Raw genomic sequence first — 24,540 nt, 5'->3', positions numbered from 1 at the left:
TACTTCGGCATTATGAACATTGCGGGATTGGCAATCTACCGGCTGTGTCTGTCCTGACCGTGGATCTGCTTATTGCGGAGTTTCGCAAATTGAAATTGTTGCAACGCGATGGTGGCCATTGGGCACGGATAGCTGATGAGTCTGCATTTCTCAACAGCTTCCGCCAGTTTTTGGCCCACTTCTTCGGCCTCTGGACAGTCGGCCAAGCTCCAGCTATCTTTCTCCAGCATTCCCGGTATGCTCTTGTCAAACATGGCGTTCCAGCCTGCAGCTTTCGATATGATCTCGTACAGTGTCTTTCTGCTCATTTCCAGGTGCTTGCAAAATGCCATACCCTCCACCGAAGCAGCAAGGTGGATGCCCGCCAGTAGATCCACGATCGTGTCTTTGCTCACCTTGTGGGAAGCACGCATGTTGACGTCGGCTTTGGTCATCTGACTAACGAGGTCACCTTGCGATTGAGGGAGATAGAGCTGGACAAGTGCTGCGTCATCCTCTTTCAATAATCCAGCTTGAACACCCTGTAGGTAAAGCTGCTCTGCAGTGTCGACAATCGGAGTGGGGAATTGCGACTTGCGGGCCGTGTCAGTCACAATCATGGCATCTTTGAGGATGATCCCAAGAGCGGAGTATGGATGCCAGTCATTCTTGAGCATATGGGGCGCACGGTTCTCGAACATAAAGCTGGCACCATCCGATTTGTTGACTGCTTCCACGACAGCCTCGGTGTTAAGCCCAACAGTTGCTGCTAGACCCATAGCCTCGGAGGCAGAGATGATGTTCGTTGCGGCAAGCAGCTGGTGAACCGTCTTCGTTTTGGTACCTCCACTAATATCTCCCATTCGGTAGAGATTACCCGACATACACTGTAGCACATCCTTGGCTTCATTGAGATGTTCCTCTGGGCYAGACTCGAAGATTGAWAGGGTCCCATTCGCTGCTCGGATCGTACCACCAGATACTGGACAATCGAGCAGCTTGACATCAGATCTTCCCGCTTCATCTAATCTTTTCCGCAACTCGAGGACGAATGCTGGGGGAGTGGTAGAACAGAGGATGAAGGTCTTGCCCTCTGCAAGTCCTTTGATGACGGCATCCTCTCCATCGAACAAGAGACTCGCATTCTGTGCTGCGTTGGCAACCATGCTGACGAAAAAGTCTGCGTCTGCAGCTGCTTCTCTCGGAGTCTTTGCGGACTTGCCGCCGGCTTCTACCAGACTCTCTACAAGAGGCTGATACACATCGAAGCCAGTGACTTGGAAGCCTTCCTTGACGAGGTTCTTGGCCATGCCACCACCCATCGCACCGAGGCCGGCGAATCCAATACGAGGCTTGGAGGTAGTCATCTTGAAGTGGTCCGATTCGACGTGTTTCGTGCAGTTGGTTGAGGTTGTGAGGAAGATGTCGTCGAGCTCAAAAGCAGTTTGTTGGCAGGACATGGAAGATCTTTCTGCCTAAATTGGCCAAATGCCGACCGACTGCATTTGCCGATGGCAAGGATGCCCCTCTCCACGCTCCGCGCATAACAACCATCACCATCAATAATCATGGCACCTTACTGTACTGGGACCTCCAAGCTCTTGGTATGGAGTGCACCTCGTCTTCATTTCTGATGTCCCCATTTCGCGGCTTTGCGGCCTGTCGGCAGAGCATGAAGCTCGACCCCTGACACACCATGCTCCATCTTGCTAGAGGGCGCCTGCAGAGCATCAAGTCTGACAAGCATTAATCGCCAGGAGAGTAGCACTGGAGATGTTTAGCGGAACAAACAGGTCGTTGCACAGCTGTGTGTGCTCGTCATACCGGTGTCAGGAACGCCCAAGAATCCTTCCATCTCGCAAACAGTCTTGGCAGCCGCTCGAGCTAAGTCCAATGTGGCACGCATTGCGAATTCACTTCGCATTGCGAGGTCTGCGAGGTTTGCGAACGGACTGCAAGGTCTTCCTTCGTGGTTCAAGAATCTCGTCGGCATTGTTGCGACATGCATGGTAATGTACACATCCATGATGCGCTGCTGCCTACAGCGATTCGCGTATAGGTCTGACCGCTTTGACGAAATCATGAGCAATCACCAGGTATTGGGTTCTTCCGCTATATATACATGAAAGCGTTGTCCCAGGCATTGATTCATTTGGTTTTCTCACGTCGAAGATCATACTCCGAAGGACTCGGAACCATTTCCATCAGCGTCGAACAGCCATGGAAGCGACAAACTACCTACTTCCACGGCTTGATCCAAATCAAGGCTGCACAAAGGCGACATGTGAAGCTTCACAGTCAATCTACGGCTACGAGCCAAACCTGGCTGCTACTGTCATCTTCCTCATCTTGTTCGCTACTTCGGGTCTCATACATCTCTGGCAAGGCATCACCACCAGGACCTATTTCTTCAGCATCGCGATGGCTATCGGTTGTCTGGCATCCGTCATCGGATACATCGCGAAAATACTTCTCCATGATGACCCCTTTTCGGATATTGGGTTTAAGATGAGCGTAGTCGTGCTCACCTTTGCCCCAGCTTTCTTCGCCGCAGGAATATACTACACCTTGAAGGTGCGAGGTATATGCAGCAACGCTCCTATTTACCGATACTGATCTTGGATACAGCACATCTGCCTTACGTTCGGATCGAGCTTCAGCCGCCTCAGGCCATCGATGTACACAACGGTCTTCATCTCATGGTAGGTACATTACACCTTCCACTGCTGTCCCTTCATATAGTCTCAGTCTCCTTGAGTTGCGCTGACTCAATCAAGTGACCTATTCAGCATCGTACTACAGGCCATCGGTGGAGGACTCGCTTCGGCGTCCACAAGTATGACTATTCTCAGAGTAGGCGACAATGTGATGATTGCAGGTCTAGCGTTTCAGGTAGCCACAATGGTGGCGTTTGGTGCTTTGGCAGCGGACTATGGTCTTGCTGTCAGACGAAATCGCTCAAGTCTGAACTCAAAGACCGAGGAGCTTCGCGACTCACTGCGCTTTAAACTTTTCCTTGCTGCACTATGGATTGCTTACCTGTGTGTTCTTGTCCGTTGCTGCTATAGGTAAGTTCCCTACGCTGAGCCAATCCGACGCTTCACGATCATGTACTAATTGCTACGCAGGCTTGCGGAGCTGGCAAAAGGCTGGTCAGAAGACAATGAGATCCTGCGAAACGAGGACCTGTTCATTGGTCTGGATAGCGTTACATGCGGGATTGCAACACTCATACTAAATTTCTGGCATCCGGGATGGTGCTTTCCAAAGGAACAACAGGAGATCGCGGAAAAAATCTCGTCGACTAATGACAGCAGTGACCTCGAGGCAGTGGTGGGGACAGACTTCAGATAGAGGCTTAGCATTTGAGCAATAGAACCCCTGGCATTCAATCCAAGGCGCAAACAGCAAGTAAGCGACGCTTGAGCATTTCATTACGCATGAAATGCGAGCATCATTGTCGACACATTTCTGTTTCAGCCTCGGTTCTGGAGATGCTCGATAGCTCTAGAGATGCCCGAGGCGGGTAGCCCGATCATCGAAGGTGACATTGGACTTGACGAGAGATGATCTGTGACCAGAGGATTAACAGGTGAAGTCCTCTGCATGAAGCTAATTTCGCAGTCCATATGAAAGTCGTGCTAGGGTTAGGGTTGGGGTAGTGGTGGAATCGATAAATTGCCCGACACTGAGCTCAATGACATCCTGTCACATGGTGTACGGTCCGATTGTTCTATTCTGCTCCATTACAGTTAGATCTGTCGCACTCAACCGTTGCTCACCGCAAATGCAATGCGTGCATTCATTCTCGTCAAACATATCACTAAAACAGTGGCAGCGGGACACCAGAACAAGAACGATCCTGAGCTGTAGACGAGTTGACATACGAATGCCACGGTATCTCCAAAGCGATGCTAGCAAGCGCTGTAGCGTCGTTCACCATCTCATTTCTCCAACTATATCCACACCCTATGCACGCAAGTCAAACAAACCCTCGAGGCGACAACGGACTTTGATGATACCACCACATTCCCCATGTACACAACCACTGCCATTACATCGCCCACATACTACTGTTCCCAATCAACATAAGCTCGAGATACCACCCTCCAGACTCTCACTTCCCCAGACTTCAGGTCACCGAGTCGGAACTTCTCGCTTCGCACACCACTCTTCTTACTGCCAGAGCCCTCTCTACCCTGTTCCCACCCACGGACTGCTCTTCGCGTCCCATCCCACTCCTCCACAACCGCCACATGTTGCATTCCATAGTCCTGCTTGTACTTGTGCTTCATGGTTCCGTGGGTGCCTTCGAATCTCGCGTTGCGCAGCGTGATAATGTCACCCGGCCTGATCTCATCGAATTGCATTGTGCTGGCATTGGCTAGATTCGCGTACACCAGCGCACCATACGAGCGATTGCCAACAGGCTGCAAAGCCTTCTCCTGTGATTTGATGAGCTCGGCGACAAAACCGGCCGGAGTGCCATCCCCAACAACAGTATCCTTCTTGCTGTTTCCTACTTGATTGGCCGTGTCGGAGATGTTCTTGCCAAACATCTGCCAGAAGCTCTCAAGCTGATCTTGGCGGAGTTTAGGAGGCGGTGGGAGATGCCGTTGCTCAAGATTGATGTCTGCAGGTTCGCGTGCATCGTAACGAGCTGTAATGATGGTCTGACTGTAATCGATATACAGGACGTAGATATCCTTGGATATATAAGTGATACCACCGCGCTTGGAAGTTGTGGATTCTTCACATTCTGACAGGATGTCTACCCCATTGCGGGCCTGGAGAATAGGTGGCAGAGGCTGTGGCGCGGTCCACCAGGGGGTGTCTACGCTCAAGGGAACATCCGCAGCAATGTGGCCATTATCACCCGTGGGTCTTGCATCCATGGAACGTCGCCCCGTGGTGTCCGATCGACGAATGTCCAAAGATTCTCTTGGCGCCGCTCGCGCAGGAGGAGGAGGTGGTGGCGGTTGCTCTACTGATCGGCGTGGAGGAGTCGCGGTATAGAGTTCGTCTGCAGAGCTCTCCTGCCCTTCGTCCTGATCTCTCGGAGGAATTGGCGGTGCTGTGTGGGGCGCTGCAGCGGGAGCAACAGCAGGGACAGGTGGAGGAGCAGCGCGGCGGCTATCGTACCTGTATGGATCGTAGTCCTCGTCACCCTCAACAGGCGATAAATTAGATCCTGGAGGGACTGGAGGTGGAGCTCTGGGTGTGTCCATAGATTGTCGCGGCCTTGGAGGCGGCGCCTGAGACGATGGTGGCGGCGGAGGTACGGATCTGGGCACATTTGCTCGGGGTGAAGCCAGCGAAGCCTCATCCGCCGTAGTACTATCATCCAGGCTGAGCTCTCGGGCGTGAGATTTGAGCGCTTCTTTATGCTTGGCACTTGATGCGATATCGGTATCATAGTCGCCTTCATACTCGCTCTCGCCGCGTTCGTTGATGTCATCTGCGAATTCCAACGACTGGCGGCCGGGACCGAGTCCGGGCGGTGGAGGCGGCGGTGGTCGTGGAGACGTCAGTGGACTTCCCGGCACAGGAGGTGGAGGTCGACTAGCTCTCTTATCCGCGATGCCAGCGTTAGGCTCATTGGCGAAATAGGACATGCGTCTGTTCTCCGAACTTGTGCCTGGTACCGGTGGGGCCATTCCCGTGCCAGTCCTTATGGGTAGAGGCCCAGGGGTCTGAGCATCTGGCGTCTCAACTGTGTGATGTAGCGACGACTCATCATCTGATTCGGACCCTGGGCCGGGAGACATGGTGACTGCAGGCGGCGGCGGCGGCACAGGGCGAGTTTCTGCTGGACGAGGCGTTGGCAGGGCGCTGTTTGGAACAGGTGGCGGCACACCACGRTCGAAGGAAGGCCGAGAATCTATCGTATTCCTGTCAGCGAAATGTTCGATGCTTGTGCCTGCAGCTTCAGGAAATAAATTGTGATGCAGGTTGTTAGACAATCTACGAATCATGATCGAGCTCGTCATGAATACATATGCGACCCCGTCGGACGATTCCACGTACGCATCACGATGCTTATCACGACGATCGRGCTGGTGGGCGCAGGTTGTCTGTTTTTGATAGGGCGTTTTGTGATGCTGCTTACCTTTTGGCACTGGCGGCGCAGATGGTCGGTCCTCTCCCACAGATCGCCTTGGTGGCGATGCAGTGATGTCGTCTTCTTCAGTCATCGGATCTTCGCGCTCCCGTTGAACTTGTGTTTCCGTGCTTTGGACCCTYTGCATTCCGGGTATGGGGACCATGGGAACTCTCTGCTGAGGCTGCGAGGACGGATCGACCTCTTCGCTTGCCTTCCTATCCTTGGTAGACTTTCTCCTGGCAGGAACAGAACCAGGCAGAGGCATGCCTCCCGGGGGACCGAACATACCAGCCATGCCCATGCCGCCACTCATCTTTGCCATGCGCTCTCTGAGTTCCAAACGTCGACGAGTTTCCTCGTCGACGCTATCATCTTCCTCATCTTCACCTTCCTCAGGGTCCTTTTCATCACCTACATCTGCCTGTTGGTTAGGGGCAGTTGCGGCACGCGGTGGCGGTGGCGGTGTTTGTCTGTCGTCACTTTCGTCCGGACCGATGGTGCCGGCATCGTCTTCAGTGGTCTCGCCAGCAGCAGAATGGTCTGCCTCGTTGCCATCACTGATGGGTTCTTGCTCGGCCGCAGTAGTGATGGGCGAGAGAGGAGATTCTTTCGAACGCTGCGCAGATGGCACACGTGGACGCTCTCTCGAGATGTCCAAAGACTGTCGTTCCGCCGCGGGGCTCTGTATGTAATCTTGACTTCCAGCATCGCCTTCGACATCWTTCATACCTGCTTGTTCTGACGAGCCCGAGAGTTGCTTTGTTGGCGGCACCTTTTTCTCCTTCCTTGGCACGCTCCCGTCGGCCCTCCGCTGAGCTTGCTCCAACTGCTGTTGCTGAAGTCGTGCAATTCGCTCTTTCAGGCTCTGTGCTTTGGGGGCTTCTTCACCATCGTCTTGTTGCTCAGAAGTAACATCGCTCGTAAGACCGGCTGACTCTGCAGCAGCGCGATCCTCCTCCTGTCGACGCTTGATCTCGGGGTCTTCTTCTCGAATATAAGGTTTGTGAACCGTCTCGACTTTGGGAGGCGGTACATAAGAATTTGCCATGGGTGGAGGCGCGACAAACGGCTTTTTGATGAATGTGTTTGACTGCGGCTTTCCACCAGGAACCATTGGAGCTAGCGGAGTTGCACCACCTTGGTTGAAAGCAGCAATTCTGTCGCGGAAAGCGTTGGATTTGGCGGCGATTGGAGGGGGCTTCTTCGTGGAAATAGGCTCTGCAGACGCAGGAGTTGGTGCAGGCGGAGGATCATTACGAGCAGGTGGAGGGGGAGCTTGCTGACTCGAGGCAGAAGGCGGCGAGCGCACCGATTCTGGCTCCTTGCTGACCTCTGCCGGTATCACTACCGGGGGAGGCTGCGGCTTGCTGAGAGAGGGGGCCGCTGGCGGATCGTCRTACTGTGCCTCTGCCTCAGCTGCCGGAACTGGTGCGGGAGTGGGTGCAGATACAGTTGCATGTGATCCTTCTTGTTTCGCGCGGGCAGGTCTCGAAGGACGAGCGGGGACCTCAGGCTCATACTTCTCGACGAAGTCACGAGGAAAGATACCCGATTGCGTATCGCCGCTGGTATCGGTGTATTTGCCCTCCAGCCAGTTGTCGTCGACGACCTCTGTGACGTCGATTATTTGACCGCCTGGAAAGCCCAAATCGTCCTCCTCCTTCGCCTCGAAGTCGTATAGCGCTTTGACCTTGAAAAGCGAAGCCATTTTGGCAGGTGCTGTGACGGCGGTGGGGAGCGGGGAGAGGTGTACGCAATACGTTGGAGAGGGCGGTAAATGGCGTCAATGTCCAGACGAGGTGTATTGTATCGTGTGAATCCCGCTCTTGCTAGAGTTGCTATCCTGCTCCAACGCAAGCAGATACCCGCAATCGAACGCTGGTCGCTCAAACACGCGTAGCCTTCTCTAATTAGTAACTTGGCCGAATGCCAGGGCTATGCTCAGGTAGCATGAAACGTTGACGTGGATGTGGTGGTGCACGTGGAGGCCATGACGAGGAAGGCATGGTTACTAATTAAGTTTTGCCGACGCCCGCTTGCTTACTTTAGATTCAACGGCCATCACATCTTCATGCGCTTTAAAATTATCAGGAACATCAACATGGCGACCAGCGATCCGGTCCTGAAATCCATCCTTCGACCACAGAGACCTAAGAAGAAGGTTCCTGAGATTTCAGAGGAGCAAAAGGCGCAAATCGAGAAGGACAAGCAAAATCTCGAAATCGCCGTGGCACATGCGAATTTGATACAGCATCAGAAGAATGTCGAGGGGCAGATTCTCAATGCCATTACTGCACTCATAGACTATCCGGCGCGGGATGTGTTCACGAGTCAAGAGGCTCTCACCTTCACAGGCCTGGTGAAAGCCTTTCAGCCATCTGACTACGACAGTCTGATTGAAGAGCGCCGCATAGACGGAAGATGCGGCTATACGCTATGTGCTAACCAGCCCCGCTCCATCACTATGGGTGGCAGCGCGGCATGGAAACTGAAGAAGGGGGCCCAAGATTGGTGTTCAGATAGTTGTGCCAAAAAGGGGCTATTCATCAAGACACAGTTGAGTGAGGTCCCTGCCTGGGAGCGAGCACGAGACCAGCAGCCGGATGTTCAACTTCACGAAGATGACCTCCCCAAAGACAGTGAGACTGCCCTCAGACGAGCTAAGAGGGCAGCGAGGGTGGACGCGTGGCGGCAGAGGGTGGCGGATGATGAAGATTTGGCGCAGGAAAGAGGAGAGAAGCCCACGAGTTTCAAGCCCAATCAGGTGATGACGACTCTGATTGTGGAAAAGAAGAAGACATCTCCGCCTAAACCACCCGAGCTTGACGAAGAGTTTGCGAGTCCATACGATCTGATTGAAGGTTATCAGCCCAGGAACATTGCCGGGAAGAATTCGTCAAGCAAGAAGATGCACGAGGAGAGCGATCAGGACGACCCGGAAGACAACGATTGAAATCAACAGCTGGAACCTCAATCAAGATACAATGTGATCAATACAGATTATACCTAATGGACGTTGCGAGCTGGTCGAATAACACAAAAAATCCCAACTCGCCGCGGCACAAAAGTGGCCCTACTGGCTTCGCTTTGCGCGAAGCTCCTCCATGATCTCTCCGATAGGCCTGTTGTCGTCACTCTTGCGACCAAAAATCACCTTCCCAGCCTGCCAGCTCATTGCCACCGACTTTCCAGCGTAAACCCGCATCGACTCTTCATACTTTCCGATCGCGTCTCGACTCTGGCCTTCCTCGACTAGCAAGCGACACAATGTGTGCGCATCTTGAAGCGCAACTATCGCGCCTGATCCTGCGGCGACCATGGGATGTACGGCATCACCCAATAGCTGCGAACATGTTAGCTGTGTCTCCGCCATTCTTGGAATGGGCATCCGCCATGGGCAGTCCGAATATTACGATTGGACTGTCCTTGTGCTCTGCTGCATCTTACCGTGACATGTTCTCGAGGCYCCCAGAAACCAATCTCGGATTTTACAGACGACATGGCTAGCGTTGCGGTTTCGCCCTTGCGCTGATCTTCCACGATCGCTCGAACACTAGGGTGCCACCCGTTGGTCACGTTGAGAGCCAGGGCTTCTGACTCACCGGCTGTAAGATGAGGTTCGTTGACTTCGGAGAGGCCCATGACCTGCGGTTTCGCCACGAGTACCCAATATAGGTAATCTTGCGGACACGCAATTCCTTCGCGCTCCATTGCTCCGCGGGTCGGGAAGGTAATTGGTTCGACGACCATTGACATGATGTACTCTCTGGAACGATCCCTGACCCCAGAGATCCCTTTCATGACATTCGGCTCCAGTCTCTCCAGCAAACTGGGCGTAAGCGGTGTCTTGCCGTATATGCATCTCGCTCCCGTATCAAGGACCTCGATCTGCGGAAGAAACTGCCGTCGAACGCGTGATCGAGTTCCATCCGCGCCGACGAGAAGTGTCCCACTCGCTTGGCTGCCATCCGTGAAGAAGACTTGGACTCCAGAATGCATTTCTTCGCATCGCTCAAAACTCTTTCCGTAACTCACACAATCTTCAGGTAATCTCTTGAGCAAAACATCCCGGAACACCGTGCGATCCACAGTTCGTGGCAAAGGCTTGGTAGGGTCATGATTCTGTGATTTGCCCGATAGCTCTACTTCCCCCGTCTCGGCGTCGATTGATGGAATGCTCGGGGAAAGTCTCATCTCAGCGCAGGTAGCTTCGAAGGTCTCCCAGACGCTGGAGGGAAGGAGATATTGGAGCGCCGCGATGGCGTCTGAGGCGATGCGAAGCCGGTAACCCTGAGCACGGTAGGTCTGACTATGGTCTCGTTCATAGAGGTGGAACGAGATTCCATATTTCTGGAAGCCGTGTGCCAGTGCGAGGCCAGAGATACCAGCGCCTATGATCAAGACGTGGGGAGAGGATGGAGAGAACTTTGGCGAAGGCATTTTTGTTGGGAGAATTCGATAAGATGTATGTGCGAGATGGTTTCTTGGGACCGCTTTCTTCGCTGTGAATGTGTAGCTTGGTGATCGGATATCGAATTGAAGCCCTGCTGCGCTCTTATATATACGTTTCTCTCTTGGAATACCACAGTAACTGCGTCATGACTTCGGATCCTACCACTTTGCAATTGCTCTGATCGTCCTCATGCTTCATACTCACCCGAAGTGACGTTTCCATGTGGTTGGCTGTTGCTGCGGATTCTCGGATATATCGGATCCGAGCTTTCGCATGCTGCGATTGGGCAGCGCTCAAAAGGCAAAAGGGCAAAGGAGTAAAGCAGATGTTTGGTAGTAGCGAATCAAGTTGCGTGAAGCTCGGCCGTGGATGGAATATGCAACGAAATGTGAAGGAAAGTAGTTGGTGATGGTCGGATGTGCTATTCTGAGCAAATAGAAACGTGATGAGAGAACACCTAGCTAACCATCAACTCCTTGTGAATATGACGGAGCGCACGAGGAGAACGATACCCTCGACAAACGAGGATATTGAGGATCCTGAGTTCTCCCGCGGCACAGAGATGGCCACACTCATGACATGCTCTGTGGAAGAGTCAGATGCCTTTGACGAGTTCCGCTTTGATCCTCACATCATTGAAGATGGAAGGACAGCACGTCTAATGGTGGCAGGGAGCAGCCTTCAATCCCAGTCCCTCGCACGAGTTTCTCCACAGCAGATTAGAACATCATGCATGTGTCATCGACCATGCCGAGACTGACACATGCCGCGACTGCTGGCCCGACACAGGGCCGTGATGACGCTGGAGTGCTCTTCTCAAGATCTGAGAGAGGCATGCAACCAAAGCTGCATACACTACGGGTGATGTCGGCGCGGGCATGGCCCCGGGACGCCATCATTTGAACATCCCTTGCGCGAGTCCAGGTCGTTATCGTCAGCTGTCCCGATTCGCTGTGATCTCACAGTAGAGCCCTTGACCAGGCAGATTATGCGTGCRGACAAGGCTGGAGTAGCGCCTGGCGAACATGTTGCGGGGGCACTCTCCGATGAGCAGTTCGTGCTTCGACGCTCGCAATCTACGCAGCCAACCCTCGTGCCGAGGTCACAATATCGTCAACGGGAAGAGCCCGGTGAACACAGCCAGGCCACGCAGTATCCTGGTGGGTGCCACTGGCCGCCACGTCGATCCAGATTTCTCCGTGGTTGGCTGTAAGCAAGCCATTTACCAATACCTCTACGGCGAGTTTGCTGACGGGAGAACAGGTACACCGCTCCCAGCCCACCCTCGCAATAATCCTCGCAGACATGTTCTGTTTGCTCCGTGCGAAGGCTGACAGCACATACCWGCTGATTGAAAGGAGGCCAGGCTTGGTCGATTCTTTCCATGAGATCGAGGTTGTGGACACAGCAGGAACCCGACTGCTGTAAGACAGCTTGAAGCACACTTCAACTCTCCGCTGCAGGTAAGCGAGACATGATTGTCGGAATTGTTCGTGTAGAAGTCCACACGTCCAGTGTCAGCAGATTCGAGGAGTTCGAGGAGTCCCAGGGTCGCTGACGTGACTGCGCAGAGAGATTGCTCTGTCGAGGTTCTCCGGACACAAGTTCTCCAGGGATACGGCCGTGGGCCGGATGGAACAGTGGCACACCTTCTGACAGCAACTGTTTGTGCCAGCTACTGGTAGTTAGCCTATCTCTGCTCGCTATACACAGGCGAGATCGGACTGTCTTGCACAGAAAGGACATTGCCTAGTCTTGATCTATCGCAGACGCCTAGTTCGCCTGACGAGCATCGCATCTCCGATGTAAATCTGACATTCACCAGCTCCCGTCGGTGTTGTTCGTCGCGCCGACAAGGAGAACTCACTGTGATCACCTATGATGTCTTCGCTCCGTGCAGTCGTCCCAAGCAAAATGGCTTGTCCAATGCGATGCAGCCGGATGCTCGCCTTTGCGAAACAAGGCGGTCCGCGCGGCTGTTGAGCCCCGTCCTCACGCCTGCAAAAACTCCTGCTACCTGTCCGCTCTCCCACTCCAACACACGTGCCCTACCAATGAGCTCCTCTACGTACCCACCACAACCTCAGCAGCCCGAAGAACAGGTGCAGACATGAGAAGTACAAGAAATTTGCCGAGGTGCGGATCGGCCTGATTGTGTTGAACCGCGAGAACCAGGTCGTCGGGATCATTATTTGCAATGTGAAGGGACGAACCAGGCACAGCAGCTGCTCCCATCACTGGCTGCTGTATTCCATGCCGACACACCAGTCACGATCGACACGGCCAGGAAGAACTGCTTCATGCACCTCGAGTACGCCCTTCAAAGTCCAATACGAGACGGTGGGCACGGACCAGCGGTTCAGACTCTCATACGATGGTGGAGGAGGTGCGACACACAGCAAGGCACGTGCTGGATCACCGTGGGCGGTAGATCAAGCTGCGGCTCGTGAGTACAAGTAGTACGATACCGAGAGACATTTGACAAATGCGACATCCCTCACAGTTGAGCTGTAGGGTCAAAGTCACAGGATCGTTTTTCTCCGTCGTTCGACTGCCGTGTAGAGGTGAGAGCGGATGGCAGCATTGGTTGGGGCGCAGTCTGGATTTTCCCGGATGGCGTCCGGCGATCGAATAGATGCACGATCCAGTGAATTGTAGTGGGCCGTGTTTCGTGTAATCGATCGCCTGCAGCCTGGCCTGAAGACCCAACAATGTAGCCGCTGCGCGGGAGCCTTTGGGGGCCAGCCTGCATCCATGCTGCTTTATTAGCCACATGACAACCAGAGCGAAGAAAGCCGTGGTTTCAAGGTTGGGGCCGCTGGAAGAAGGCATACTCGGCCCGGCAGCGCCTACTCTGCCTCAGCTTCAGCCTGTCGCCGAACCATCACGTGCGGATGCTGATTCGAACGACGAGCTGTGGGGCTAAAGAGGSGGTGAAGCAATGTCTGAAAGTGCCAGCAATAATCACGCTGCAGCCACCCGTTCGCGCTGTGTGGCGAGTAGCAAGGCATGGCGCGCGCCGGACAGGCAACAAGCAGACAGCTTCGAGAATCAACGACTGATTTCTTTGTTGCTGGCCATTCTCGCCGGGACCGAACTTGCCTTTGGTAGCCAATTATTTCGGACGAGGTCAGAGGGAGCAAGGAGCCTCGAGACGCGTGGACCTGCAGGCCGCAATAATGATGGGGGGGCCGGAAACAGCAGCGTATCTTTCGAGGGCAGCAGCGCGCAGAAGCGGGAGCGCTGGTCTTTGCCCGGATGACAGCAGAGCTAAGTATATCTCCTGGAATGTTGGTTGTCGTAGAAGTTTTTGGTGTGCTGTGGACGGCTGTATAGCAAAGCCGGTGCTGCTCTCCTGCGTGGCGTGGCGAGCCAATCGGAGTCACTGGCTCGCGGGACCGACGACATCTCCACTGCTCAGCAAGGGGGAGGTCCACTCTCGCAATATCATCATGCGGCAGAGCGCCCCATGCGGCGAACCCGGGAGACGGCGAGGGTCCTGAGCAGGATGCTGCAGACTTGGCGAGAAGCAACCAGGGCACGCGGGCCCGGCGTGCTGCCCGCGGGTGACGACGATTGACGGCGGCGATGCCTTTTGGGCGGCAAAACGACAGTCATCATCATGGCAAACGCGTCGCATCAGATCAGCAAGTACTGTAGGGCCCTGACAGTACCTCAGCGCMTAGTGCGAGTGCTAGCCGTGGGCCGCCCGCGCTTCTTCGATGCGTCTGTTGCGCAATGTCCAGGGTAGGATAAATGTCATTCAGGTTCGCGTGACCAGAGCGGAAGCTGTGTTTTGTGATAGATTCGCCGGCCTATCGATGCGTTGAACGCACTGGGGCTGGCGGGAGAGCTACCAGGGCAGCGAGATCACTGGCTGCTGCATTGTGGCTGCAGCAAGCCCATGAGACGATCATACTGGGAGGGTGGAGCTGGATGATTTGGGATCTGTGCGGATCGCTGGATGGATTGATGGAGGCAGGCCACCGTCTCCAGCGCTACTGGCGAGCACGGCGCGATCGCCGCAGTGGGCGACAGTCTACAGCGGTCGACTCTGCGCGCGCGCAAGGAGAGGAATCTTAGGCCCTGGAGGTGAAGCAAGCAAGCCTGGCCGACGTTGGGACGGCGAGCCCGCCGCTCCCTGGCGTCGTCGGCGATATGATTAGACCGCAGTGCAGCTGTCTCCAGTGAGTGCCCTCCTGCGCGGCAGCAGCGTGGCCTGAGCGGTGCTGCTCGAATACGATCGAGTAGCGGCGCTCCTCGAGGCTGACGGAGACCCGTCAATCTGGTAGCGACATCCTGGGAAGTCAGTCTCTGCAGAGAAACACCAAGTCGGCTATCCCTACCTGGTCGATGCGGATCTCGTTGCTACTCTTCAAAACATTGTTCCTTCGACTCGCCGGCGCCATTTTCAAGCAATTCGTGCAGACCCGCCGTGCCAATCCACCGCCGGACTTCATTGCACTTCATCTTCACCACCTCAAGCCATTTCAAGATTGCCTCTTTGTTTCCACCGCGCCCACACGGCAGTCTTAAGCGAGTGCCACACTTCAGCCAGTGCTGCCGCACTCCTCATCGCCAACCCAGACGGTGCATTCAACCTTCGACATATATCGTTCAGGAACTTTGCCGTCGTTCGACCAGAAACAGTCCAGCGGCCCCGACGCGCATGTTCCAGACTTCTTCCTGCGGGCAGTACCTACTCTGCACATCCGTGCGACCTTGTGCGAGACAGCAAGCTACAGCAATCATTCGAACGAGCCGTAGTCTCACGCAACTCGAGGTCAGTGTTCATAGAACCCCTTCACCTTCACGCCTCGTGGATCGCTTCCCTTGAGCCAGAGCATTATGACGTTGCAAGGTCGCTGCACAATCAGAAAAGCCATCTTCATTTTTGGCCAACAGATACTGTTCACGAACAATCTTGAGCGCGAGCAACACTGCTGACATCACGCAGGTCTTCAACGATTCAATTGTGGAAGAGAGTCGTGTTTTCTAAACGGAGATCGGTCTGTATACAACGAGATCGACCGTCCGCCATAACTCACCGAGGATTCGCGCCTGGATCAGACAAGGGAGTCGCGCTCGGACCAACAATCGTGCGGTTTCTGCCAGCGAAACAGCAACCCATTCGATCGAGCTGCCCGGCTACCAGTCCAGTGCGAGTGGAATTTACGCCGACAGCAGATTTTCCGGAGCTGGCGACCATCAGCTCTCCAACACCGTACCCGCCAGACTGCGTACGTTCCCACAAAAAGCGGCCCACAGGCTACATATATGGCGATGGAGCAAGGTAAGCGCCCGAATCTCGGAACTTGCACCGCGATCCCTACGGCATTTGCAGCACAGCTCTCGCGTGTGCCTTTGTCTACCAGAAACACGCGTCCCTTTCAAAGTACCTGCCATTACCATCTTGCATTGATTCTGATGACTTGTGCGACTTGAAACAACAATGCCTTCGATTTTGCCTCTCAACAGCTGTATTTCACGCGTCGTGTAACTGCATCGCAGTCTGCGACGATCCGACTTTGCAAGCTTTTGTTCTCGTTGTGCATGCGCTAACAATTCGATTCACTCCTCGCAGGTGCCATCCTCCAGCATCAGCTTCCCATTCACGACTATTCCCTCCCATCGGATCACGACTACAACGATCAATTCTCTGGGCATGGATCCTTCACGGCAGGTGGTGCAGGCCGGGAAAACAACAATTCTCTTCAGGGATCCGCACCTTTCAACTTTACGGCCACTAACAGCGCTGCTCGCTTCGTTTCTGATCGTGGGGTGGCGTCAGACAGTAGCAGGTATGTTTCTTTTGATGTTTCTTTAGATTGCATCTTTTCGCCATGTCCCGGGCTACGTTGTCGTTCCGGCTTACTCTCAAATCTCCCCGGCACCTTGCTGCGTGGCAATTGGCTCCGCACGAATCCTCCATGCTGAAGCTCTTGCATGCTCACCCACACCTTGCCAAAGCCCGGCTACGCTATCGTTTCGGGTGGGACAACCTCCCGACACACTGGCCGCCTATCACGCAGACCGCCCAGTCTTGAGATCACAAGACTTTCTGGAGTCTTCAGACATCTCGCCACTCTACTGTCATATTGTTACACCTCATTACGAGCTGCTCTCGGTTCTGCCAGGTGTATCCTTCTGAAACGTCGAGAACTAATTGTCATCTCATCACAGCTATCATACAACGAGCAACTTCACGGATCAATCAAGCTCGGCGGGATCCATTAGCACCAGTCCGTCGTCTGCAGCATCATCACTCGCGTATACGGGATACGTGGGCCAGAATCCCTGTGCGACCATACCTAGCTTTCCCGGATCTGTACAACCGTTCGTACCAGCACCGTATGCTAACCCACGGTAGGTGAACTGGGCGCACAAACCTCGTGTTACGCCAGTGGCGAAGCTTTCACATGGTTCTGACAGATTCACAGTGCGGGTGGTATGCTGCCGCCTCCTTTGACTCGGCCATCACCTACCGAGCGCGAGGCGTATCAGCATTCGTCCCTACTAGGGCGAACATCTCAATCGATCTCAGGCAACCACACTGGCTACAACTCATACGCAACAGAGACACCGAGGAGCACACTATTTAACGGCTTGTCTCACTACTCCAACAGCACCCCCAGCCACAGCATGGCATCGCCACCGGGCTACGGGAGCAGCGGCGATTCTTGCAGTCAATTCCCATGGCCGACCCTGGAGATCCACGCCGAAATGACATCCGAGGGTCAAGCCGTCACTCCAGAGGTCCATGCTAAAGTCGAGAAAGGCTTCTTCCTGTCTACCGTCGACCAGAAGTGGACCTGTTATCGACGCAACTACTTCTCTGTCCAGTGCAACTTTGAATTGCACCCGAACATCACCAATGGCCGTATGTTCCTCAAGCGTACGAACAGTCCGAATACAGAACAGATTCAAGCCATGGGTATGCGGTTGTCAGCAGCCGTTGATGGGCCTGGTGGCAAGAGTATCGAGCTTGTTCAGCACACCCCCAAGCGCGACAATGGCCCGAAGAACAAGATTGACATCACAAGGGTCTCACCAACACCAACCTCTGGGCGCAATGAACACATGGTCTCACCACATGGTCTCTACCAGGCACCGATGTCTACCTTTCACGCAACAGGCCAGGTGCCTGGGCCATTCCTTCCCTTGCAGAACGCCAACGAYCCCAATGCGTCGCCCTCAACAAATGCCCCAGCACTTCCTGCACCTTATCCATACTCAGCAGCAGCAGGATCTCACGTGCAGCTTCCTGGTCAGAATACATCTCACACCTTTGAACGAGTGCAGTTCAAGCAGGCTACAGCAAACAACGGCAAGCGAYGAGCATCACAACAGTACTTCCACTTGATCGTGGAGCTATTTGCAGACGTCCGAAAAGAGAACAGCGATACTCCTACCTGGGTCAAGGTTGCCCACAGAGTCAGCGAGAAGATTGTGGTTCGTGGTCGATCGCCCAGCCACTATCAGAACGAGGGTCAGCACCAGAACGGCAGGACCGGTAGCTCTGGTGGTAGCAGTGGTTACAGCACGACCGGGGGTGCAAACTATGGGGGTCTCACCGCTGGAGGATTCCGGACTTCTTCTTCTGGCTATGGTGGTGGTATGAACGGAGGGTCATACCGTGCGAATGCATACGCTGGATACCATCACTCACCCGAGAACTCTGGCAGTAGTGCGTCCAGTGTCGACGGAGGAGCCGCCGACCCCGAGTACCAGCCCGACGCCGTCATGTCAGAAGCTGAGAGAAACGACATGCAAGGACAGGAAGGCTATCGATACTACCCGGGTCCCATCTACGAAGGCATTCCTCCGCATGCCGGCCTGCCTCTTCCGAAAATCGAGAGCACTGCGCGATACTCCACAGACCCCTCTCAATGGGCCGTCAAGCATGAGTACCACGAGCCCGTCGCAGCAGCGCCATGGCCAGCGAACAGTATCACAAGATTCCAAGGCGTTGAGTCAAGTCGAGGTTACTTCCCTGATCTAGCATCGAACAACTACTCATAAACTTCGGCGCCGGTCGCAATACTTTTGCTTCCTTCAACGCCGAGTTTCTGTAGCACCGATCGTGGACTGTGGCCAGCGTGGACTTCAAACATTTCCTTTGTATTGCATGTGCTGCGTTGTTCACATCACCACACACACAGATACTGGCTGGCTGGCTCGCTCCCGAGGTCACCGGCGCTGGGCGCTCGGACGCTCAACCGGAGCGCAGGCAACATCGCGGCCATTCGGACGAATACGACGATTGTTTACTCCTCGGTCATCAGAACGACAATGTGCTTCTTCTGCGTTCGGATTCTTTGCCCAGTATGATTTAATACATGGAATTCCCTTCTTTTCTTCGAACTTCACGCGGCGGCATCGGAGCGGCGGCGTTTTCGGCGACGAACTGAATGATGATGGAAATGGGATCGCATTTGYAGCGGCGCAAAGACGTCGATCGATGGGACAGGGTGAGATTGATGACCAAGTCTTTGATGAGAACGGCCGGACCAAGCAAAAAATAACCTTTCTTTGGGCGCGATTACAGTATGACTTATGATGTGCATTATTATCAAAATATCGACAGAACAGCGTTTACTACTGGACAGTGTGCCGAGCTAGAAAGGGCATGAACGGGATGGAATGGGATGGGATGGGCATGGGATAATCCGGCACGCACGATAAAGGAAGGATTTGGGTGGCATCCCATGTACGACAAAAGGCGAGGGTAATATTGCGAGGAGTGCGTGGGATGGAGAGGGCAGCGAAGGAGGGTTGTTGAAAAGCTGATGGCCCACGGCTGGATCATGGCTTATGATGCATGCTGAACGGCCGAGATGCTGATGATGGWGTGCAAACGTCCGAGCTTGATCGCGAGGTTGAACCATRTATATGTTTTGTCTAGGTAGCTAGTTGAGTCTGTGAATGACAGGCGGCCCAATCTCCAACTCCAACTTCATTCGGTTTCTTATGTCAGATCAATAATCGCCTCTCCAACTCCAACTCCATTCGGTTTCCCATGTCAATTCGATCGTGAGCATACTCCCATATATTGAGCGGTCAATCTGGGGGCTTGCCCAGCCCCGAAATGAACAGTCACTATTCAATCAACCCTGTGTACCACGCKATGATGCGGTTGCTTGCCTGGTATGAACACAACATCTTCACGCTCCATCCCTTCCCCTGTGGCACCTCCTGAAATATGGCAGCGCTTCAAAAGATCTCCCCGACGATTCATCGATGGACAGCCCCGGAACGAATGACCATCCCGTGCATGATGAGACGGAGGCTTCCCGCTGATCCGTGACAAAAAAGCCTCCCGAGAAGCGTGGCGTCTGGATACGTGGCGCTGCGCCTGGCGATCTTGGGGCCCAGCTGTCCCGGCGTGTTGGTGTTCAAGGTAGTGCTCGCACAGGAAGTATTTGATTGAGCTTTTGAGTCACCGGACGCTAAGGTAGGTGGAGTGTGGCCTCCCAGGGTCTCTGTCTTGTGTCGGTCCGATCTCTGCATATGTTCCGGCGGTCGGTCATTCTTTGAGGGTGTGGATGTTGGAGAATTGAGATTGATGGTGTGCCTCGGATGTTTAGCATACGAGACAATCATGCTTGAAGGAAACCGAGGCGATGAAATTGCTGGGAGAGGGTGTCGGATGATTGCATCAAATTGTTTGTTGGCGTTCATGCCTCTTTACATTCTGTGTGAGGACGGCGCTGATTCCGATGCGGGTGGTAAGACGCCAGATGTCTGAGAATAGAGGGAAAGATTATGGCAGAGCTTCGATGAACCAGTCATCATCAAGTGTCAACCTGTGAGAATTCAACCTACACTCCCTCCTGAAAGGGTTCATTCTGTTTTCTCTTAGATAATAGAAGGCTTCACAGAAGTGCCGGACTACAGGAGCTTGCTTGATACTTGCAAGTGACTCGAGTGGCTGACAATAACAGCCTGACACTGTTAAAGGAAAGTAGAGAGCTGAAGAGAAGTGAGTCGGCATTTCTGCATCTCGAACCTGTTGAAGACTCTTGTGAGTCCAATATATTTGGTGTTGGCATAGCAAATTCCGCCAAGACTCGAAGCAAATGTCATATCATCGAGCGATCGTGGTCGGTGAGTCGAACGCGCAGATCGACTCGGATATTCACCGCGATAACAGCACGCGATTGGTCTCAAGATTGATGTCGATGTTGTTCACGACAGACGACGTTGGAATAAAATAGGTAGAACTCTGTTGGTGGTCAAAAGTTTAACCAGGATGTGGGGCAAGAGTGACGCCGATCATTCAACTGACTCGCGTGTTTGGCTAACAATCAGACGACACACTTCCTCCACAAGCAGATTGCCATCCATCAACATGGTCGGTCAAGGCAGCATTGAGCGCTGGCTCACCTGGTCTGTCTCGCCGTCAATATCTGCGATCATCGTGACGCTCCTCGTCAGCTTACTGCTGCCGATACTCATCCACACATATCTCTACCGCAAAGCAGTCGCAAGAGAAGTTCCCAGCTTCTTGCTTGTGGGACCCAGCGGTGCGGGCAAGACAAGTCTTCTCACTCTCGTATGTATCTTTGACGACCTACCGTTGAATGTCAATACTGAACAACAGTCAGTTCGCGAGCGGGACCACAACTACGACCCATACCAGCCAAGAACCCCAAATCGCTCTCTGCGAACTCCCATCCTCGACCCGTTCCTCCGCAGACCAATACCGCTCCGAAAACGACACATCCGCCCGTATACAGCCAAAGTTTCAACTTGTAGATACGCCCGGCCACGGCAAGCTACGGCACCATGCGCTTTCCTCCATCACCACCCGAGCCTCACTCAGAGGCCTGCTGTTTGTCGTAGACAGTGCCGCTGTCAGCTCCGCGGCGGGTCTCACAGAAACTGCCGAGTATCTTCATGATATCCTACTACTCCTACAGAAACGGCATACACAGAGCAAGACTTCAAAAGGACCGACTTCAATTCCAGTGTTGATCGCGGCGAATAAGCAGGACGTCTTTACTTCGCTGCCCGCTGGATTGGTGAAGACGAAGCTTGAGCAAGAAATCGCAAGTGTCAGGAAGAACAGGAGCAAAGGAGTGCTGGATAGCGGGATTGGTATGGAAGACGATGCTGGTGGGGATGAGGAGAGCAATTGGTTGGGCGAGTTTGGTGCAAAGGAGTTCAAGTTCGCACAGATGGAAGAGCATGGCGTAGATGTCAAGGTCGTGGGTGGAAATGTTCGGGATGGAGAGGATCCTGGAAAGKTAGATGAATGGTGGGCGTTTATAGGAGATAACCTATGAGAGTGGATTCGAACGCAATAGATGCATTTGCAATTGCATCCMAGAATTACGCCAACCGGCAGACCGAGTGAGCAGGCAGTACACAATGATTGCTCCCCGGTGCTTAAAGTCTCGCTGCTCCCAGACCGATGAGTACACAGCATGTTGGAATGCTGGTGGTATTCTTGCCAAGGGCGAGATTCGAAGATGGTCCATATGCCATCGTACCACAGATGAACAGCGCAAGAGAACATGCGTTGTACGAGCCGCTTGATCTTACATTTCTGGTCGCCCCTATATCTACACACTTTTCAAGTCCGCACCACCCAATGCAAACAACACAACGCTGCACTACGCACGAAGCAGATACCGAAGCACGACGTCCAACTTGACACCGTCCTTACAAACGCCACGCTATGCATACATACCAAACGCGAAGCTCCGATCAACCTCTATACATAGCATCCGCCATCTTCACCACCTCCACCATCTCCTTCACATCATGCACTCGCACAATCTCCGCACCGCCCTGCACCGCAGCAGTAACAGTCGCCGCAGTACCGCCGACTCGATCCTTGGCATCCTTAACTCCAGTGACCTTTCCAATAAACCCTTTACGGCTGGTGCCGACCAGCCAAGGATACGTCGTCAATCCCTCCGAGTTCCGGAGCTCTGCAAAGCGTTTCAGAAGCTCAACGTTCTGCTCCAGAGTCTTTGCAAAGCCGATGCCCGGGTCGAGAATGATGCGCCAGCGTCGAATTCCGGCTTCTCGCGCGGCGTTGAGGCGTCCGCGAAGCTCGTTTGCGACCGAGAGAATGAGTCCGTCGGGGTAGGAGGTATTCTCTTCGTTTTGCATGGTCGCTGGTGTTCCGCGCATGTGCATCATAATGTATGTGCATCCCAACCGCGCAATGGTGGGGAGCATGTCTGGGTCAAGGAGTCCAGCTGAGATGTCATTCACGATGTGGGCGCCAGCTTTGACGGCCGCCTCCGCCACGCTCGCGCGGTATGTGTCGATCGATATGGCAATGCCTTGAGCCTCGGGTAGGCTTTTGATGAGCTCTATAGCTGGGAGAACACGGGAAATCTCCTCCTCAGCGGAGACATCATCCGCGTTTGGTCGAGATGACTGGCCGCCAATGTCAATGATTGTGGCGCCCGCGGCAAGGTTTGCGAGTATAGTCTCTTTCAGATGGTTCAGATCGGTTGGCTGATTCATGCCTCCATCTGAGAAGGAGTCTGGCGTGACGTTGAGGATCGACATCACTCGCGTTTTACGCTTGGGATCAAGTGATCGTAGAGGCTCCAGCCCTGCTCCCAACGCCGTGATGGGAAACATCGGTGTTGTCGATGGCGGCAATCGCCGGAGATGTGCTTCTGCCGATTCATGCGTAGATGGATGCGGCCAGGAACCTCCAGATGTGCTGTTGCTACGTCAGTCGCATATCGTCGCCTTGACACCACATCAATGAACTTACTCGCACAAAGGGCGTAAAACAAATTCACGTTCAAGCATCAATGCGTGGGGCACTGTCAGACGCTCAGTACTCACAGTCCTCTGACCGTACGTGAGGATGTCGAGATCGATGTTGCGGGGGCCTTTGTCAATCGTTTTGTGCCGGCCAAGACCATTTTCGATGGCTTGCAGACGATCCAGGAGCTCAAGGGGGCCAAGATTCGTCACAATCTAAATTTATCAGCTTGAGGTTTGGAAGAGGAGAACAAAGACTTACCTCGCAAACACCGTTTAGGAAGCAATCCTGATCTTCCACATACATCGGCTCTGTCTCATAAAGTGGGCTAGTCTCGACCACGTGAATCTCCTCGTCCTGGTCCAGTGTTCGACACGCGATCTCGAGTGCCTCGATGCGATCGCCTACGTTACTCCCAAGGGCAATGAACTTTTTGAGTTCATTTTTGATGTATGCATCTGGTAGCGCTCCGACTGCGTGCCAAGTCCTCCGCTGGGGGGTGGGATGCAACTGAGTGGTAACTTGGACCGATGAGGCCGAAAGTCCCTCACTTAGAAGCTGACCATTTTGAAGGATGGCCTGGGAGCACCTTTCCGAGAATTCGTCCATGGACACTGGTATCTCGCCGGACAGTATTGGTGCGATGACTTGCCGAGCTACATCGCAGAGATGGCTCAACATCGTCGGAATACCCTTGCCTCTATTTGCATGAAGATGAGTTTGCAGTGTAAGCTGGACACTGACGGTCTCCACAGTTCCCTCGAAATCGGACACTGGAAAGCGCAGCGGTGGCAGATTTATCACCGTCATCTCGGGTCTTCTATACCATTTCCCCCGAGCGCCATGAAGGCCTGGATCTGCTCGTAGGTGAAATTGCACTTGTGCCCAGCCTGGCCGTCGCGCTCTACTGTCTCGAACTCTGCTAACAGGAGTCATATCGTAGCGGAAATCAAGTCCCATCAGCCAAGGGTCAAAAGGCATCGCCTCCCTGACTTTTTTAGCCGTCAAATACAACTCGTGCAGGCTATCTGCATCAGGTTGCATCATTACGCTGGCGACGATGCTATCAATGGTCGCTGGAGAAATTTGAGCCAACGCAACTGCATGTCTAGGCAGGTAGTAGGCTGAGAACCGGTAATCCGCGAGTTCAGTATGCTGCGAAAGGGGTGTCGAGGACCTTGAAATATTAGCTTGGGTACCTGCAATGGGTCCGGAAATCATACCTCGTCCTGTGGATGGAAATGCAGGGACAACAAAATCCATTGA

At 53.8% G+C, this 24,540-nt stretch overlaps 10 protein-coding genes; 4 read left to right on the top strand and 6 right to left on the bottom strand.

The window, feature by feature from the left end:
* Positions 1-35: 35 nt before the first annotated feature.
* On the bottom strand, positions 36-1,346 carry RCC_03590 (related to 3-hydroxyisobutyrate dehydrogenase, mitochondrial precursor; the record flags this gene model as incomplete). The annotated part of the gene is made up of 1 exon (XM_023768876.1): positions 36-1,346. One exon carries the CDS (start codon positions 1,344-1,346, stop codon positions 36-38), a length of 1,311 nt encoding a protein of 436 aa, XP_023624644.1.
* Positions 1,347-2,199: 853 nt separating this feature from the next.
* Positions 2,200-3,333, top strand: RCC_03589 (related to phospholipid-translocating ATPase; the record flags this gene model as incomplete). XM_023768875.1 has 4 exons in its annotated part: positions 2,200-2,553; positions 2,608-2,681; positions 2,757-3,047; positions 3,108-3,333. The coding sequence occupies 4 exons, from the start codon at positions 2,200-2,202 to the stop codon at positions 3,331-3,333; spliced, it is 945 nt and encodes a 314-aa protein (XP_023624643.1).
* A 716-nt stretch (positions 3,334-4,049) lies between these two features.
* On the bottom strand, positions 4,050-7,790 carry RCC_03588 (uncharacterized protein; the record flags this gene model as incomplete). XM_023768874.1 has 2 exons in its annotated part: positions 4,050-5,860; positions 6,089-7,790. 2 exons carry the CDS (start codon positions 7,788-7,790, stop codon positions 4,050-4,052), a joined length of 3,513 nt encoding a protein of 1,170 aa, XP_023624642.1.
* Positions 7,791-8,183: 393 nt separating this feature from the next.
* RCC_03587 (uncharacterized protein) lies at positions 8,184-9,035 on the top strand (the record flags this gene model as incomplete). Its single annotated transcript, XM_023768873.1, has 1 exon — positions 8,184-9,035. The coding sequence occupies one exon, from the start codon at positions 8,184-8,186 to the stop codon at positions 9,033-9,035; it is 852 nt and encodes a 283-aa protein (XP_023624641.1).
* A 401-nt stretch (positions 9,036-9,436) lies between these two features.
* RCC_03586 (uncharacterized protein) lies at positions 9,437-10,522 on the bottom strand (the record flags this gene model as incomplete). The annotated part of the gene is made up of 1 exon (XM_023768872.1): positions 9,437-10,522. One exon carries the CDS (start codon positions 10,520-10,522, stop codon positions 9,437-9,439), a length of 1,086 nt encoding a protein of 361 aa, XP_023624640.1.
* A 5,296-nt stretch (positions 10,523-15,818) lies between these two features.
* RCC_03585 (uncharacterized protein) lies at positions 15,819-18,557 on the top strand (the record flags this gene model as incomplete). XM_023768871.1 has 4 exons in its annotated part: positions 15,819-15,828; positions 16,120-16,336; positions 16,719-16,901; positions 16,976-18,557. 4 exons carry the CDS (start codon positions 15,819-15,821, stop codon positions 18,555-18,557), a joined length of 1,992 nt encoding a protein of 663 aa, XP_023624639.1.
* Positions 18,558-19,769: 1,212 nt separating this feature from the next.
* On the bottom strand, positions 19,770-20,138 carry RCC_03584 (uncharacterized protein; the record flags this gene model as incomplete). The annotated part of the gene is made up of 1 exon (XM_023768870.1): positions 19,770-20,138. One exon carries the CDS (start codon positions 20,136-20,138, stop codon positions 19,770-19,772), a length of 369 nt encoding a protein of 122 aa, XP_023624638.1.
* Positions 20,139-20,886: 748 nt separating this feature from the next.
* On the top strand, positions 20,887-21,823 carry RCC_03583 (related to SRP102-signal recognition particle receptor, beta chain; the record flags this gene model as incomplete). XM_023768869.1 has 2 exons in its annotated part: positions 20,887-21,090; positions 21,143-21,823. 2 exons carry the CDS (start codon positions 20,887-20,889, stop codon positions 21,821-21,823), a joined length of 885 nt encoding a protein of 294 aa, XP_023624637.1.
* Positions 21,824-22,247: 424 nt separating this feature from the next.
* RCC_03582 (related to dihydropteroate synthase/7,-6-hydroxymethylpterin-pyrophosphokinase/Dihydroneopterin aldolase) lies at positions 22,248-24,084 on the bottom strand (the record flags this gene model as incomplete). XM_023768868.1 has 3 exons in its annotated part: positions 22,248-23,226; positions 23,281-23,489; positions 23,536-24,084. The coding sequence occupies 3 exons, from the start codon at positions 24,082-24,084 to the stop codon at positions 22,248-22,250; spliced, it is 1,737 nt and encodes a 578-aa protein (XP_023624636.1).
* Positions 24,085-24,421: 337 nt separating this feature from the next.
* The window catches only part of RCC_03581 (uncharacterized protein), a gene marked incomplete at both ends in the record, with an annotated part of 2,566 nt that continues 2,447 nt past the window's right edge, over positions 24,422-24,540 (bottom strand). Inside the window, 2 exons of the mRNA XM_023768867.1 lie at positions 24,422-24,451; positions 24,498-24,540. The exon at positions 24,498-24,540 is cut by the window's right edge and continues 1,131 nt beyond it. Of these exons, the coding sequence (XP_023624635.1) occupies positions 24,422-24,451; positions 24,498-24,540 (73 nt within the window).

Source organism: Ramularia collo-cygni, assembly GCF_900074925.1.
Source record: "Ramularia collo-cygni strain URUG2 genome assembly, contig: RCC_scaffold04, whole genome shotgun sequence".
NCBI classification, from domain to species: domain Eukaryota; kingdom Fungi; phylum Ascomycota; class Dothideomycetes; order Mycosphaerellales; family Mycosphaerellaceae; genus Ramularia; species Ramularia collo-cygni.
The sequence above is the reverse complement of the archived record's forward strand: the minus strand, read 5'-3'. Positions and strand labels throughout refer to the sequence as shown.